Source organism: Petaurus breviceps, unplaced genomic scaffold (genome assembly GCF_028583685.1).
Source record: "Petaurus breviceps papuanus isolate PSGF00001 unplaced genomic scaffold, PetGlider_PUasm1.0 173, whole genome shotgun sequence".
Taxonomy (NCBI): Eukaryota; Metazoa; Chordata; class Mammalia; order Diprotodontia; family Petauridae; genus Petaurus; species Petaurus breviceps.
The window spans coordinates 7,886,236-7,904,789 of NW_027185759.1; the positions used below are offsets into that span (position 1 = coordinate 7,886,236).

Consider the following 18,554-nt stretch of genomic DNA (forward strand, 5'->3'; position numbering starts at 1 on the left):
CTAGATGTGTTGATCTTATTTCCAAACTGATAATTTGCCTCTTGAAAAACTGAAGAGGAAAAGCTGTTGGTATTTATTATGGAACATAAGTACAATCAGGGGGGTGTAATATGCTTGTGCTTTTTCTACTGCTCCTGAGTTGATGGGTTATTTTTCACCAGCTTGCAAACCTTAATGAGGAGGTTTACATTATTGAAAAAAAATAAAATAAAGATAAGGGAGAAAGCCCTTTTCCTTTCAGAAATTATGCAAGTCCTGTATGGCAAGTGAGAACTGAGTCAGGTGGGAATGACTCTTGGCTTCTTCCAGACATGGAAGAGAACTAAAGAGATCAAAAAATGCCAGGAAAACTTAAGACTCAGCTCTCCAGCTTTCCAGTAAATATCCCAGGATCAGTAGGATTGAAAATATGGATGGAGAGAGACTGAGAATCACACTGGCATCTTCCATTTGCACCGCAATGAATCGTTTTCAAAGCACTTTCACATACAGTATATAAACATACACACACATGAATGTGTTTGGCAGTACACACAAGGCATCTGTAGTGCTGAAGTCTACCATGAACAGTGGCATCAGGAGTGATCAATCGATGCCTTAAAAAGAAGCCATATAAGCCTGTGCTACAAATTCAGGACTTGTGAGAATCGTGAAAATGCAGGATGAATGTAAGAAGTTCATATACTTCCTAGAGGAACAAATTGTTCCGCACTCATGACCCTATGTCTTCCATTTGTCTTTTACAGTTTCATGTGGCCAATGCCCTAATTCAGATATATACCACTTCTTCTGTGGTCTTGTGAAGTAAGCTGCTCATTGGTCTCCCTTCATCCTCTCTTTCCCCATAGGAATCTTCTGACAGATCAGTCGTGACCATAGTACTTCCCTACTCCAAAATCTCCCATGGCTTTGGACTATCTCTAGGGGAAAAATGCTTCCTCATCAGCCTGGCATTTAAAGCCCTCAGAAATCCTGTTCCACTTTCTGTTTGCAAACATACTTTGCATTACTCCCCTTCACGCCCTGTGTGTGCCAGTTAAATGCCTACTTGCTCTGCCCAGAACTCAGCATTCAATCTTCTGTCGCCTTTGTTTTCACAAGGTGATCTACGTGTCTGAAATTCACTGCCTGCTTTCCTTGGTCTCCAACAATTCAAACTCAGGGGTTCTCTAGTACAAGCCAAACTTGGAAAAAATCCCCACTCTGATACACTAGACAAATGGTAAGGAAGCCTCCAGTCCCTTTACAACTCAATTCAGGGACCATATCATGGAGTAAGCACCTATCATGTGCCAGGCACTGTGAGAAGTGATTTAGAAATATGACCTCATTTGATTTTAGGGAAACCTTTGATCTATCCATCCTCCATCTTCCATGTTCCATATATGTGTGCAAGATACCTCTCCCTCCCTCAGGAGAATGTCATTTCCTTGAAGATAGAAACATTTTTTGTCTTTATGTCTCCAGTCCTCAGCACATAGTAGGAGCTTAATATGACTCAATCATATTCTTCCATTAATACTCCTGAAATAAATCTATCCACCTAGAAATTCACTTCTTGTTATTTTAATATGTTAGAGGTCACTATTCTCAGAAAAACTGTGGTGATATTTCATGGATACAAATGCATTAAACTTTAAAAAAAATGGGGTTTTAGAATGATAGATTTATAGCTTGAATGGAGCCTGAAATTCACTTACTACAATTTCTTCATTTTATACAGGAAGAAACAGAGCTCCAGAGTGGACCATTGCCTTACCTGGGCTCTGGCATGTTTGACAAGGGAATCCTGGGGCTCACAGGAAACTCAGAGGCCATCTAGTCCAGTTGCCTCATTTTGTAAATAGGGAAGCCAAGGCCCACAAAAGGAATTCACTCAGCCTGGGTCACACAAGGAGAGCACTTAGTCCAACCTTGGTCATCTAACTAATGTCGTAACTGCTTCCATTGCAGGAGATGTCCGAGACATCTCTGCAGGTTTGAGGGTTTGCCTCGGACATTATGTTTGAACAGACAATGTTGAGGGAGGAAAAGTGTTTGTGTGTGTGTGTGTGTGTGTGTGTGTGTGTGTGAGTATGTGTGTGTGTGAGAGAGAGAGCATGAGAGCGAGAGAGAGCATGAGAGCGAGAGCGAGGGGGGGGGGGGGGAGAGGGAGAGAGAAATCCTTGAAGTCACCAAAGGAAAGATAATGGACAGTCAGAGTTGGTAAGGTTAAATCCAGCTAAGGAAAATCACTGGAAGGAGAAGCCAAGACAAGAACCCAGAAAGAAAATGTATAATGAAGAGAGAAAGGTTCCCCAAGGGAAGGCCCCCTGTCAGACCCATTTAAAGATAAGATTAGAAAGTGTTCATGAACTCTAAACACTGAAGTCAGTATCTTTCCCACAAATACATTCTATTTCCCCCCAAACGGAGGTACCTAGGTGGTACAGTTGAAATCCAGTCTGAGATACTCACTGGTTGTGGGGCCCTGTGCAAATCATTTAACCTCTGCTTGCCTCACTTTCCTCACCTGTAAAATGGGTATAACAACACTAAGTAACAGGGCTGTTATAAGGATCAAATCAGATAATATTTGTAAAGTGCTTAGCAGAGTGCCCAGCATATAGTAAGGATTAGATCAGTGCTTATTTACTTCCTGTCCCTTCCCTCAAGCACGCGCCCCTTTCAAACTTCCTTATCACTGGCGAGAACACCACCTCTTCCCATTGCCCAAGACTTACAACACAGGCATCCCCCTTGAGTCCTCAATCACTCCCATAGCAGGTACCCAAAGGACAAATTTGACCTTGGTAACATCTCTCAAATAATCTCCCTTCTTTCCTCTGAGATTTCTGCCCTGGTGTAGGGCACCTTCACCTCAGACCTGGCTTATGGCAATAGCCGCTAGTTGGTCCCCCTGACGTAAGTCTCTCCCCACTCCAAGCCATCCTCTGTGCAGCCACCAAAGGGGTTTTCCTAAAGTACAGGTCTGATCTTGTCTGCCCCCTACTCAATAAACTTCACTGGCTCCCTAGCATCTCCAAACGCAAATAGAAAACCTTCCATTTGCTGTTCAAAGTCCTTCCCAGCCTCGATCCCCCACTGCTCTTCTCATTGTACACCTTCTAGTCCCCCCATGCTCTGTGATTCGGGGTCACTTGTCTGCTCACTCCCCTTGGCTTGGGGAGTTTTCTCTGGCTGTTCCCAGGCCTGGAGGATTCTCCCTCCCCATCTGTCCCTCCTGGATTCCTTCTGGTCCCAGCTGAACTCCTCCTTTCTACAGGAAGCCTCCCCTCCCCTCCTAACGCTAGTGCCTTGTCTCTGCTGCTCTTCCCCATTTAGTCGGCCTATGCCTTCCTGGTGTCCAGTTGTTTGTAGAATGTCTGCCTCCTTTGACTGTGAGCTTCTTGAGGGCAGGGACTGTGTTTTGTTTTTCTGTGTTCTCACCACTTAATATAGCCCCTGGCACATAGCAAGCACTTAGCTAATGTTTATTGACTGACTGACTGATATAACATAGAAAACATGCCAAGTTTGGCCAGAGGGCCCAAAGGGGTGCCAAAGAGGGCCCAGAACCCCATCTGTAGTGAGGAGGCAGGGGAAGGGGAAAAGGCAGGCCCCTTTCCATGTGCATCTCCATCTGGAAGAGAGCAGAGAGGTTCAGGCAGCTTTCCTCACCAATATCATGGCACCAACCTAGAAGAGACAGATGCCCTAGAAAGTGCTCCTGCACAGCCGCTCCCACAATCACTCATTGAAGCTCTTCTCTGTGCCTGGAGTTGTTCAAGGGCTGGGGAGAGCTCCAGACAAAAGGGCAATCAGCTCTGCCCTCAGAGGCTCCACCTTGGTGGGAAGGCCCCTCCCTTCTCTGGGGTCTCATCTGGAGGAAGGAGGCAGTTAGAGAAGATGACTGCCAAGGTCCCTCCTCACTCCGCCATCCCATCATTCTCATTTAACCAGGGCTGGAGGGGAGGGCAGTCTTTTGCTCTCATTATGTTAGAGCATTTGGCAGGGTTCCCATACGGAATTCTCTGGCTTTTGGAGAAGCTATACGACACAAGCTGCCCCCAGTCCCTTGGCCAGGCCCTGTAGCGGTGGTAGCACGGAACCTATGATGGAGTCATGCTTGAACAGGACACTGAGCTGGTAATGGTCAGGATGGGGGCAGGGCACAGTTTGGGGCCTTGGATGCTTTCCTTGGTTGTTTCTCAAGTCAATCTTGGCACTCACAGACTTACACACTTATGTCACTAGTCACAAGTCTCTAATTATGTTTCCCCGCCCTTAGAAATGAAAGATAAATGTGTCAGACATCAACCTACATTTGTCAGTATTGATTTCCTGTTTTAATTGAGGGGTGTAATATATGTCTATTCAAGCAACAGAAACATTTGTGCTCTGATTAGATCTATCTGTCTTTCTTGGATTAGGGTAAGTCTGGGAAAGGAGTGAAGTCGAGAGAGAGAACAGACTCCAGAGGTGGACTGCAACTTCCCTGAAACAAATTCAAGTTGGGTGTGTGTGTGTGTGTGTCTGTGTGTGTGTGTGTGTGTCCATGCACGTACATGCAATAACAAGCCAAAAATATCAATATCTTGAAATATAATTTATGCTCTGGCTCTCTGACTGCCCTTTAAAAGGGAGCCCTTCCTTTTCTGATGATTGAGAATTCCTTCAGCTCCAGGGGCTCAACCACCTTGAACTGCGAACTCTGCTGGGGCTTCTGGACAGAAATCTGTTTGGGAAACATGGTGACCAGTGGGACAGATTCCTTGTTTGCCAATGGAGCTGCTCGGGTGAATGTGTCATCAAGAGTGCAGGTCTAGACCTACACAGCACCAAGGAGGTCACCTCTGGCATACTCAGCTCTTTGGGAATCTTTCTTGGGAAACCGAGTAAAAATTGCAGATGACTCTGAAAGGGGAAAGCTGGATTTGAACCTCTCTGGCATTCATGGTCTGCATGACCTCAGGCTCCTCTTTTAACCTTTGTGCCCTGACTTTTCTTTTCTGCAAAATGAAGGGGAGCGTGTTTATGGGATGCTAATATGTCTTCAGAGCAAGGGACCTCAGACCTCATGAGAGAAGCAAGTTCAGTTCTTACCTGAGTAAGAATCTCTGTCACAATATGTCTGATTAGTGCTTCTCCATTCAAGCATTTGCGTAAAAACTCATGAGAGAGAACTCACTAGCTCCAGATGCAGTCTGTGCTACTACTGGATAAATCTTTCACTAGGTGGGGGGGCTAAATCCCCACTTTCCTGATTGGTGGTTTGCCTGCTTGGAACAGGGGCTCCAGCCATGCCTCACTTCCCTCAGGACTCCATCACTTTCCCCTTCCCCTTTTTGAGCTCCTCTCTTGATGCCCTCTGCCCTCTATTGAGGGCAGGGACTGTCTGTCTGCCTTCCTATTTGTAACCCCAGAACTTAGCACTGTGGTTCCTAATGATCTTATTTTCTCTTTTCCTCCTCCCATCTTCTTCCTCATCTCCTCTCTTCATCTTTTCTTCTCTGTCATTAATTGTTCCTAGTTCTGTCCTGTGCAGAGGAACTGAGTCAATTTAATCCATCTTGCAAAACACAATCTTGATCACCAGTCATTTCAAATCCTGCCTCTGATATCTTTCTGTGTGATCTTGGATAGTTCCCCCATAATCCCTAGGCTTCTGTAAAATGAGCTAGACTAGAAAGAATAAGCTGCCCCTTCAAGGGCTACATCGGTGATGCTGTCATCAGAAATGCTTCCAGAAAACCATGAAGTCCCTTTTTAATTATTTCATCTCCGCATTAAACACTTGTTCCTGGCCACATTTCATGATCTCAAAGGTCCTTCCAAGCTTCAGATCAACAGTGTTTCCAGTCTTTCCCTAGAACCTGAAGCCCACTGCTCTCATTGAAACTCATGACCAAAAATGGGAATGTTCCCCATTAGAATCTGGCATTTTCAGCTTTCAGATCAAAACTTAAAATATGTGAATTTATGTCCCCACAAAAGCCCTCCTTTTCTGCTTTAGAGGAGGCACCCAGGAAACACTACTGAGGTCCCTGGGGGTTGTGCCTGTGAACCAAATATTCTAGTGTGGAATCCCAAGTGCAAAACGCCTTTGAACCCACCCGGGAACAGACTGTGTGTGCCTCAATTAGGTTTGGACATTGTTCATTCAGAAGGCTGGTCTCAAGGGGATCTCTCTGCGTCTCTTTCTCTGTATCTCTGCCTCTCTCTTTCTGGCTCTCTGGCTCTCTTCATGTCTCCGTCTCTCTCTCTCTCTGTCTGACTCTCTGGCTTTCTGTCTCCGTGGCTCTCTTTCTGGTGGATGGTGGTGGTGAGTAAAGTTTCAGGAAGATCTCAGTTCAAGTTCCACCTCTGACATCAGCTCAATGAACTTGAGTAACTGTCTGTCTCTTGGATGCTACTGAACAATGTGGAGGGGCTGACATTTGCTCTCCTGGAGGCAGAGTAAGCTCCCAATGGATATCATGGGATGGCATATTTCTGTGTATTTCCTATTCATAGGGAATATAGTCCTTGTGCAAGGGCCCTCCCTCCCACACTAAGTTATTTTAACTACTGTGTGTATGTGTGTAACACACACGCAGGGACGCACATATACACACTCTGTAAATAGGGATGGTTTCTGCTTTTCTATGTGTGTCCCCAATCCCTAGTACAGGGCCTGGCACATAGTAGGTGCTCAAAAATCATCATTAATGGTTTGACACTTGAATTACTGAAACACTGTGTGTTTGAGTAGCTTTGAATAAAGGGCGCTATGAGAGTTCTTCAGCCTTCTGTCCCATGATGCTCTTCATGGTGGCCATCTCTGTCCTCTAATTGCCTACGGCAAAGCCTCCCTCTGCTCTAGGAGTAGAAGGCAGGTAGGATCCCTAGGGAAGGGAGGACAGCAGGAGGAAGAAGGGCAAGCCCACAGGGGAAATCTTACTTGTGGAAATCCTCAATGCAGTGGATGTGGCCACTGGCATCCACGGTGAACGGGATCCCATCCAAGCTGCGGCGACACATGACGCAGGTGAAACAGTGAGGATGGTATGCCTTCCCGGTGGCACGCAGGATCCGCTCCATGATGGGCTTGGCACACACATTACATCGCTCCAGGGTGTTCTGTAGAGGAACAAAAATCACAGCTGGCTTAGCCAGAGTCACTGCTGGCTTTGGGCTCCCTGAGGGACTTATGCCCCCATTTTCCCTATGTCGTTCTAGAGGGCATTCTGAAAGGTGTTACTGACAGGGACTGCATCTAATCCAACTCCACACCATGAAGACCCAACATGGCAGAGTGAACTAGGCACTGGATCTGGCTGGGTTAACACCCACTTCTGACTCTCACTTAGTTGGATGATCCTAGACAAGCTACTTGTCCCTGAGCCTCAATTTCCTCTTCTGTGCAATGGGAGTGATAATGCCACGAGCACTGAGTTTGCAGGGTTGGTGTAAAGCTCAAAAGGGATGATAAAATATCTGACAAACTTGAAAGTGCTGCCTAGAGGCCAGGTCTTCTGTTGACTGTATCTATGGGCCTAAAGATCCTCAGCCAGTGCAGTTAGTTCAGTGTCTTACTGGCCACCCAGAACCTGAGGGAGCTTTCCAGGGTCACACAGCCTGCAGGTCTTCAGACTCAGATCTCTCTAATTCAGAAGTCACTCTTTATACATTATGACAACTGGACTCTGTAACCATGAAGAGGAACAGGGCCCATATTTCTGGTGCTGTCAGGGTCTGAGGACAGGGTAGGAGGAGGCAGACATAGAAGTGGGAATGGGAGGAAGCAGAGATGGAGCAGCTGCCTTTCCACGTGCAACAGCCTCACCCAGAGCACACAAGTGCTGCAGGAAGGAGACTCACACCATGACTTAGCTGCAGCCATTGGTGGTGAAGACAGTGTAAAGTAGCATCAGAAATAAACACCGAGGTATATTGGTTACTGCTTCCAAAAGTTCTCATTGGAACCCAAGCATGGAAGCTACCAGATTTGGTTTTTTCCCCCTTTTTGGAAGTGATTCCAGCCAAAGTGCCCGAAAAGCTGCTCCCAGGTTTGAGCAATTCATGCCCCACCTACCATCCTTTGGATAAACTTTACCCCCTGCCAGGATTGTTCTTCTTACTGATCTTTACTATTCTGAAGTCATAGGATCTAGCTTTCAATGCTCAGATAAGCTGCTACTTCCTAAATGAAGCTTCTCTGATCTCTGATCCTTATCATTCTTTTTACCCTCAAAATACTTTATTTTTTACATAATCTCCAAGAAACACAAACATTTCAAAATGCAAAAACTAAAGGGGCTAATGTATGATACCAGGAACTTCTATGGCATTGTTTTGAAGGATGTTCTGACTAGAGGAACCTACATTGTAATTGAACAAGACCTTGGAGACAACTGGCTTCCATCCTTTCATTTTTTAGGTCAGAAAACTAAGCCCAGATAACCTATGAACGTACAAGACTCGTTCAGGGAAAAAAGATGGTATCTGTGAAGGGATGGGAAGTCAGCTCTTCTAGGCCCACAGACCAGCATCCCATGCTGTCCTTCGGACCAGCCTGAAAAGATCACGTGACCAAGCAACAGAAGGCTTGCAGCCAAAGTCAAGAACAACGCTTTTTCGTGGTGTAGCCTTGGGTAAGTCACTAATTCTTTGGGTCTCATTTGTTTGAGGGGATTGGAAAAGATTATCTCTCCATTTACTCCAAGTTCTAACACAGTCTAATCTAGGAATCATTTTATGCCCTTTCCAAGGCTTTGAGAAAGAACAATGTGCAGCATCCACTGCTTAAAATCCCTAATTTTCCATCAAAGTCACCTCAGCTGCTACTCTCTACGAGGCCTTTCCTGACAGTCCCGGGCTTCTCTGCATCTACAGAATCAGGTATTTATGTGGTGTTTCCTCTGATAAAACATAAACTCCATGAGGGCAGTTTCATTCTGGTTCATTTGGGGTTTTGTATACCCAGTGCCTAACCCAATGCCTAGTGCACAACAGTGACTTAAACGCATGTTGATAAAACTGATTTCCTCAAAGAATAGATTTGATTTTGTGGCAAAAGGTGATGTGAGGAAGAAGGAGACACTTAATTCAAGTGCACAGGAGGAAAAGTAATGGCTGTAAAGCTGACAGGATACATGTAGAAGCCCCTCCAAACACCTGAGCAGCCATGTTCAAGGCATTGGAGATTCCAGGGAGAGACAATGAAGGGAATTTAACAGGCAACCACAGAATAATTGGGGCAATGTCCAATAATAATGTTTGAGATGAAAATATTAAACTTTGGTCATACAGAAACAGAAAAGGTTTCTAACTAAAAAAATCTGTGTACCAATTCTCAGATCCTCCTGCTTCTGAACCAGAGATACACACAATCTGGTGGGGCCTGTGCTCCCCTTTGGGCTGGCATAATTAATAGCCTGGTTTCACAGCAAGAACTCCTGAACCATCTTTTGAATAAAAAATAAACCACACAGGTAATGTACAAACATTTGCTCCAATGTACGGATGATAAAGAAATTAAGATTATTGGATGCCTCAGGCAGAATCTCTCTCCAGAACTGAAGATTTTTTTTTTTTAACAAGTGTCAGGGAGCATATGCATGAAACGCTCCCAAAGAGTCTAATGTGAAATGAATCGATCTTTGCCAGCTGGAAATGTTAAATTTTTCATTTCCTGAAGCTCAAATGGATGTTATGTTCAGTCCATAGCTCCTTTTTAAAATGGGAAAACACTGTAGAAGTAGGTTGAACTGTCAGCTCAAAGCTAAACCAAGAATTCAAGCTTCCTGAGAGTGATGGGTAGAGAACAATGGGTTAATCCTTCAAAAAAGGCAGTATGGAACAATGGATAGAGTTCTGGATTTACTGTTGAGAAAACATGGGTTCTAATCCTGCCTCTCTTGATTATTAGCTGTATGGGAAACCTTTTGAATAAGCAGTAATAGTACTGACAAAAATGTTATCACTTTTTCCAGACCAAACCACTTAATCTTTCAAACCTCAGTGTCTTTATTTGTCAGAAGGAGATAATATATTATAAACCTAACTCCTAGGGTTGTGAGGCTCAAATGAGATAATGTGTCTAAAGTCCTTTGGCATTTCTCAGTAAGTATCAGAATAAAGCAGGGTTTCTCCTCCTTAATCTTTATTATCATTTAATAGAATTTTAGAATAAAGATCCATATTTATAAGAAAGGGGGAAGAAATTAAAGGTTTAGGCCTCAGTGACGTGGATAAAAAATCATTATCCCCATTTCCAAATCACATGATACTTTCTTTAGAAAACTCTAGAGAATCAACAAAAAATTACCTATTAATAGCTTGTACAATGCACAAAATAAAAACTAAAAAAAGAAATATCGAATAAATTCTTAAAACTATGAGCATATCTTTATAGCATTAACAAAAACCAGGAGGTAATTATAAAGAAACCACATTAAAATTTTTTGAATGCTTCAAAGTGATACAGTTATATCCAATTTCCTACTTTTATATTAAATTGTTAAACCCAGGTAAATGGAAGGGTCGACTGGGGTGTCTTCATGAGTCAACTACAAAATGCTTTAACATGTTTCAGACAGAATAATGACACAATTCCACACTCCAACAAATCTGTGGCATAGAAATATACCTTTGATTCCTCAGCATAGCGTTCAGGGGATTTTGAGTTTTTAAGGCAATGATAGTAAAACAAAGGTACTGTTACCATGTTTCCCCGATAATAAGACCTATCCCAAAAATAAGCCCTCCCCTTACTGTGTAAGATTCCTCTAAAATAAGCCCTCCCCCAAAAATAAGCCCTATTGAGATTGCTACTGTAGTGAAGTTGATCCCCTGCGTTACACGCTACATTACGGTACCCTCCGTATGCACTGTCACTCCCCCTCCCCGTGAAATGCACGCCGCGCTCCGAGCTGCATCCAATCAGAGCTGCAGCAGTGAGTGCGTCATCCTGTTCTTCCCCAGTGATTTGCTTGCTGGCGCCATTGAGAGCAGTGCCGCGGAGGAAAGCTGAGGCAGGACAACATAAGCCCTCCCCTGAAAATAAGCCCTCTGGTGTTTTTCTTTCCAAAAAATTTAATAAGACAGTGTCTTATTATCGGGGAAACATGGTAGGTCTCACCACGCTGGAAAGGGTTCAAGTATAATCTGGTGAAAGGCTGTATGAATACATTTTTAAATGTTTATTAAGACTTCTCCTAGGTACTAAACAGTGAGCTAGATACAGAGGGGACACAGGGACTAGATATAGTGAGACATTCCCTGTCTTCAATGACATTACATTTTAATAAAATAAACTACACATAAAAGGAGATTTATTGTGGGGAATGTTAAAAATAAAAAGACTGAGCCAATTGACATGTCTTTTTCCCCCTAGAATTAATAGATTCCATTGGGATTTTGTTCCTGAGCTAAAATATCAAAAAAGAAGTTGAGGTTAGGTGTGAAGAAGTAGAAATATTTAACCTTGAAAAGAGAAGACTTGGGAGCATATGATTGTTGTTGGGATGGGTGGCTCTGGTGATAATGATATATGGAGTGGCAGAGGGGATGACAAAGTATCTCAAAATGTCTACGGTGTATGGATATGAAACATCATCTGAACCCACCCAGATAGATTCAGTCGGATGGGTTTGTACTCATTGTTGGCCAATGCAGCTCAGCTAAGGAATGGAATTCAAAGCTGAGAGGAACAATCACCTTATCCATGGAAGGACCATGTGTTTCCATCATCTGCAGGCAAACCCAGCTATGTGTCTACTGAAACTCATTATCATTGGCCATAGAATGAAGATTGTTAGACACCACACCCACTCTCAAAGATGATCAACTAAGTTATACAGAGGTTAAGAACTCCACTTGTGAAAGAAATAGTCACACAAGGAAAGGATGTATTCCTGATGCATAGAGGGTGCATATTTAGAGGTCACTACTCAATGCTATAGAAGAAGACTTCTTTTCAACTATTTCCATCAACACAAGAGAAATGAAGAAACAAGACTGTAAGAGCATTGGTTTGCAAAGGAATCACCTCATTTAAGTCCCTCATGTATGATTCAATACACAAAGATCTCAGGATCACAGATCTACATGGATCTATCATGTTAGGATCCAGAGGGGAGAATGTCCATCAGTAGAGAGAAGCTATAGTTGCGAAAACCATCTGAACTTAGCAATGAGAGGTACCCAGGAATAGAATACATTCCCTTTGTAAGTAGGAGATTACTTGTCTTTCTTGGTTCTCAAACAAATGCTGAATGAGGCTTTTCTTTGATGATATTGTAGATACATTTCTGGTCTGGATTTGGGCTAGGCTACCTAGCCTCGGAGGTCCTTTCAAGCTCCGAGAGTCAGTAATTCAGTACTAGGTGTCGGGATGAATTAGGAAACTACACCTATCAGAGAGGTGCCAAAAGAGCATTGGGCTCAGTGTCCTTTGATTTCTCTCCTATGGCAGAGATATTTGATTATCTCAGGTTATTTTTGAAAGAGCCTTTGTCCTAGTACCCTTGCTACTTAAGGGTTATGCTTATGCAGTGTGTAGGTGTGTGTGCTGTGCTGTATGTGTACGTGTTTTGTGGATAAAATTACCTATTGATGCAATTTTCCCCTAAGCCTCTGGCATAATGGTTCCTAACATAAGAAGGGAACTGGTAAAGCCATATATCACTAAATTCACATGAGATTACAAAAGTCTGCTACTTGCCAAGTCTTTGTTTACACTGGGACTGAAGCAATTTTATTTTGAAGAATAAGAAATATGCAAACAAACCACAAAGCAAAAAGGAGTGTGTGTGTGTGTGTGTTTGTGTTTGTGTACGTGCTAGCATAGCGGATAATCAATACTAGCCTAAATTACCCTCCTTTGCTCTGAGGCACACATACCATTCCTCTTTTTTTTTAATTTGATGTTTATTCTTAGTTTACAACATTTATTTCTACAAAATTGTGAGTTACATATTTTGTCCCTGTCTTTCCCCTACTCACCACCCCAGAAGAGTGATCAAACTGAATAACTCCTTCTCCTATCTGCTCTCCTCTATATCCTCCCCCATTCCTCTCCAACTTTCCAGTAGGGCAAGATGGATTCCATAACCCAGTGCCTGTATATCTTTATATATTTCCCAGTGAAAGTTAAAAAAAATTGTGTGTGTATGTGTGTGTGTATAAAATATTTGATTTTAAAACTTTGAATTCTAAATTCTTTCCCTTCTCTGTGTGTATACGTTTCTATTCCCTTCAACTATTCTCATACTGAGAAAAGTTTCATAAGTTACAATTATTGTTTTTCCATGTATGAATGTAAGTAGTTCAACTTTGATAAGTCCCTTATGATTTCTTTTCCCTGTTTACCTTCTCATGCTTCTTGTATTTCAATGCCAAATTTTCTATTCAACTGTTTTTTTTAAATCAAGAATGCTTGAAAGTCCTCTATTTCATTGAATGACCATATTTCCCCCTGAAACATTATACTCAGTTTTTCTGGGTAGGTGATTCTTGGTTTTAATCCTAGCTTCTTTGACCTCCCGAATATCATATCCCAAGGCCTTCTATCCCTTAATGTAGAAGCTGCTAGATCTTGTGTTATCCTGATTGTGTTTCTACAATGTTCAAATTGTTTCTTCTTGGCTGCTTATAATATTTTGTCTTTGATCTGGGAATTCCAGAACATGGCAATAATATTCCCAGGAGTTTTCTTTTGGGAATCTTTTTCAAAAGGTGATCAGTGAATTCTTTCAATTTCTATTTTGCCCTCTGGTTCTAAAATATCAGGACAATTTTCCTTGAGAATTTCTTGAAGGATGATTTCTAGATTGTTTTTTAGGTCATGGCTTTCAAGTAGTCCAATAATTTTTAAATTATCTTTCCTGGATCTTTTTTCGAGGTTAGTGGTTTCTCCAATGAACTATTTCACATTGCCTTCTATTTTTTCATTTGTTTGGATCTGTTTAATAGTATCTTGATTTCTCATAAAGTCATTAGCTTCCATTTGCTCCAATCTAATTCTGAAGGAATTATTCACTTCAGTAAGCTTTTGAGTTTCTTTTTCCATCTGGAAAATTTGCCTTTTTAAGGCATTCTTCTCTTCATTGGCTTTTTGGGCCGCTTTTGCCATTTGAGTTAGTCTATTTTCTCAAGTATTTTCTTCAGTCAGGTTGTTGATGCTCTTTTCATTATTGTCTTGCATCATTCTCATTTCTCTTCCCGATTTTTCCCCCACTTTTCTTATTTGGTTTTCAAAATCCTTCTTGAGCTCCTCCATGGCCTATAACTAGTTCATGTTTTTCTTGGAAGATTTTGGTGCAGGATTTCTGAATTCATTGTCTTCCTCCCATTCCATGCTTTGATTCTTTTTGTCCCCCCAAAAAAAAGGAATCTAAGATTTGACTATTGTTCTTGCTTTTCTTCCTTTGCTTGCTCATGTTGCCACTCAATTGGTTGACTTTTGAGCTTTTTGCCACAGTAGAACTCTGCTTCCAGAGAGGAGAGCTTTGTCCCAAATCACTGGGGTTTTTGCAGCTGCTGGAACTATTAACTGGGTGCTCTCTCTGAAGCTTCCACAGGCTCTGGCACCTGCTCACACACCCCAGGACTTCCACCGAAAGCAGCAATCCAGATCCAAGCATTTTAAAGCAAGAGCAATTTCCCTTCAGAATGGTTGCTTGGTCCCCCTGTGATCTGTAGGCCAGGAGCTCTGAAGCAGCCACATGGAGGTGGCTGCATGGCCGCAGTGCTCTGCTGCTTCTTGCCTTCTTGCCCTGGGGGCAGAGGCCCGATGGTGCCCTCAATCCCCCTGTTCCTACAAAGTGCACACTGACCTTTTACTTTGCCTTTAGTATTTATGGATTGATAATTCTGGAAACCACCTCAGTTTCTGGTGATCCACTCTCCTGAAGTCCACTGTAACTTCAGATTGGGGCTGCCCTTGGGCTAAAACCATGGTCTCAAATGGGGCTGGGCTTGATTCCCAGTCTGCTGCAATGGACCCTTTCTGATGGCCTGCTAGGCTGCCTTCAGCAGGAGATTTGTTTCTCTCTGTCACTTTGTGGGTTCTGTAGCTCTAAAATGTATTTAGAGCCACATTTTATCAGTATTTGAGGTGGTTTTGGGGGAGCTCACAGAGTTTTCCTGCTTCTATGCCACCATCTTGCCTCTGCCCTGTCACAAATATCATTCTTTACAAAATTAGTCTTCCCTGGGATCTTGTTCTTAAAGAAGAGACAGGCAACAAAGCATCCCTAATTCAATGATGTTCAGTTAGCCCAGGTCCTAAAGCAGTAAAGTTCAGTTTCTTTTAATCTCCTAATGGAATTTGTGGTCTTTGCAGTATAATTAATTTATTTTTCCACAGGTTTTGTTTGAAATTCTCTTAAACCTTTCCAAACGCAAAGGAGTGTATGTTACTAGAAAGTGTGGCGGTTGTTGACAGAAGAAAGCAGTCACCATACACAGTGCCAACCACTCCTAAGCTATGTGGATAGGAGGAAGGAGAGGAAACTCTTTCTCTCATCAAAGAAAGTTCCTGCTTGGCTGCAGCAATGAGGGCATGGGGAAGGGCTATGAAAGCTCAGAAGGTATGGCTAAGTAGGCTCATGGGAAACTGCAATAAGTTTCCACTAAGCTCACCTCTCTAAACTGAATCACAGGCTAGAACCTCCTTTGTTTCACATGAAAACAAATCATCTTCTCACTGGATAGAAGATCTTGGTTGGCCTTTGAGACTGTAATATTGTGTTTTGTTTTGTTTTTCCATGAAAATCAGAGAAGCTTTTAGGAGGAAAAAACATTGGAGATCCCCAAATCTCATACCACAGAGGCTGCTTGACCCAACCTATATCAGAAAGAGGAACCCCACCCCTACCCCATGCCTCAGAAATGCTTTTCTACAGTTTGAAGAACCCAAATGATCAGGGAGCTCACCACCTCCGAAGGCAATCTAGATTACTTGGGGGTAACTCTCAAGGATAGGGTGTTTGTCCTTATATGATGGTGATAGTGGTGGTGGTGGTGGTGATCGTGATTTGCATCTTCTACCTACCACTCCTATTTCTGTTCTCTTGGGCTAAAGACGACAAGTCCAAACTTCTCCCCATGACAGAGATCACTGAATATGACTAGGTCTCATGGATGGGGAAATTGAAAGAAGACCTTAACTTAAAAAGATCATGAGATACTGGAAACAGTTTGTAGACTAGACGGCCAAAGACCTGTGCTGTAGTACTAGGCTGAGCTTAAGTAACTATCTGTACGACTAAAGACAAAACTCCGGAATTCTCTGGGGTTCTTTCTTATCATGCTGGGCTTCTAATCAATGGAATTCCCTAACAGATTAACAATTACCTATGGCTGCTATGGGCAAATGCATATTAGGCTTCCGAATCTTCTACAGATGAGTGTTCCTTTCCTAGTTGGGTTTGACTTTAACTGAAAACAGACAATTTGCAAGCTGGTACTCTATACAAGTGTCAAGACAGAGAGACTAGGCACATAGTGGCTTCCAGAGGAATGATACCTGGGACTTAACATTTGCCCTTAGATAACTTATCAAATGTTTAAATCACAATCTAACAATCTTGAGCCTTCTTCAGGCAACAATGAAATGATTACCAGAATGAATGAGAGTGGATTTTACCAATGAGCTTATTGGTGTCATCCAATTTGTAGATGAGCAAAGAAAGGAAGATCCCTTGCAATGTCACAAGAAGTTCTAGAAAGACAAGAACATTACACACATTCTTTGTCAATCTCTCCAGACACACGATGGCTGAGAATATACCCTAACGGCATGATTTACAGAACTGTGGACACACATTTTCATATCACCTCCTCTGTGATCTACATTCCATGTCTAAGGAGAGCAAATTTCAAAGATGTCCCTTACAGATTCACAACAGGGACAGTGGTTCCTGCTTATACTCTGGCTGACCTTACCCGCTTATTTCTGATAAGAATCAAAGCCATGTGAATGAATCACCAAAGACAGCCAAGCTTTGTAAGCTAGGACTAGAAATGTCCAGATACCCTATTGTTCTCAAACCAGCATCCCTCTGTGACTCTTTCAATACTCCTGTGAACCCCAATTACTTTCTCAAACTTAAACAGCCATAAGTGATTATCCCATACAACATGAGGACATGAAAAGCATCCCTAAGCTGCCTGAGGCTGGCAAAATGGAAGCCTGAACTAAATCTGATCTTGTTTCAAAATAAAACCTTCACTCTCAGCAAAGTCAGAGTATTCACTAGGAATTTTTGCAGAAGAGGTCAGGTGGTAAAAACTTTGCCCAAGAAAACTGACAGGATTAGCTCCTAGAGTTAGGGAAGAAGGTACTAAGGCAATAGTGCCCAGTGGTCAGAAGATAGGGACCCTGGAGAACTCCTGAGGTCTTTAATGAAGAGCCAAGAATAAAAGCCAGATGGTCTAGCTCTAGCAGCTAGCTGAATTCTTGGGCAGATCAGTAAATGAGAATCAGTTCTGCCTATTACTTCAGGAGAAAGTAATAGGTATATGTTGTCATTCTAATTCTCTTCCCACTGAGGGTAGGCAAATCCAACACTTAGAAAGTACAGAACTGGAAATGTGAGGGCCCGTACTGGAGGCCTACTTTGTGACCTGAGCCCCGCTGCTGTCTCCACTAAGAAGTTCAAGGGTGGAACCCATGTCAGCACCTAGAAAAATTCTGAAATAGAATGTGTTGGGCAGATGAGAACTTCATCTGTTTCCCTAAAATAGCATTTTAGCTGCAACCTTTTCTGACACTAAAAACAAAGCAATTTCATCCTTTGATTAGGTAGTCTTTGAAATATGTAGATTTAATATAGTAGGTATCAAAGGAAAAGTCAGTCAGAGAGTTCAGGGTGTTCCATATTATAATTGATGATGACACCTAAAATCCAGATGTTTTTTACTTGCTACTGCAGTCAAAGAGTGGCTATCTCACTCTTTCAGCATTTCTGGAATATAAATTTTGTTTCACAGGCGAGCTGTCTTTTTTGGATCTCCACCCAGTGAACTGCCACTCTTCTGGATTCCAAGACCTCCAGAGAACCAGATGGGTTGGGGGGGGGGAGCCCACACAACTTGAAAAAGGTACGAATTTCTCACTCCATCTGGAGCCAAGAGCTCTGAAAACGAGAGGAGCTCCGTTCTTTCTGGCTTTAGCAAGCTTGCTCTACTGCCTGTGGCCATCCTAGGACTTTTTGTGCTGGTTCAGAAAAGAAAGCTAAGTGCTTGTCCTGGTTTGGAGGTGGTGATCAGTTTAACTGGGGGAGGAAATTGTCATTCTATTCTGTGAATACCATCAGAGGAAAGAGAGAGGGAAGATTTCTAGGAGCTCCAAGACAAGGGACCAATGTAAGTCAAGAGTTTCATAGCAGCATTCTCTTAAAAAGCAAAGAACTGAAACAAGTAGATTCTCTTAGACTAAAGAATGAAAAGAAAAAAAAAAGTTTGAATGTGAATATAATAATAATTAATAATGACCAATATTTGCATAGCATTTTATAGGTTTATAACACTTCCCCTACATTATCTCATTTGCTTCTCACAATAACCTTGGAAGGCAAGTGCTA

The 18,554-nt window shown here is 42.6% G+C and overlaps 1 protein-coding gene across 15 annotated transcripts in view; it reads right to left on the minus strand.

Moving 5' to 3' along the window:
- Positions 1-18,554, minus strand: part of LPP (LIM domain containing preferred translocation partner in lipoma) — a 704,807-nt gene that overhangs the window by 14,344 nt on the left and 671,909 nt on the right. For all 15 annotated transcript variants that reach the window (XM_069083318.1, XM_069083326.1, XM_069083316.1 and 12 more), the window contains one exon: positions 6,923-7,101. In XM_069083318.1, the coding sequence (XP_068939419.1) occupies positions 6,923-7,101 (179 nt within the window). The remainder of the gene's footprint in view (positions 1-6,922; positions 7,102-18,554) is intronic.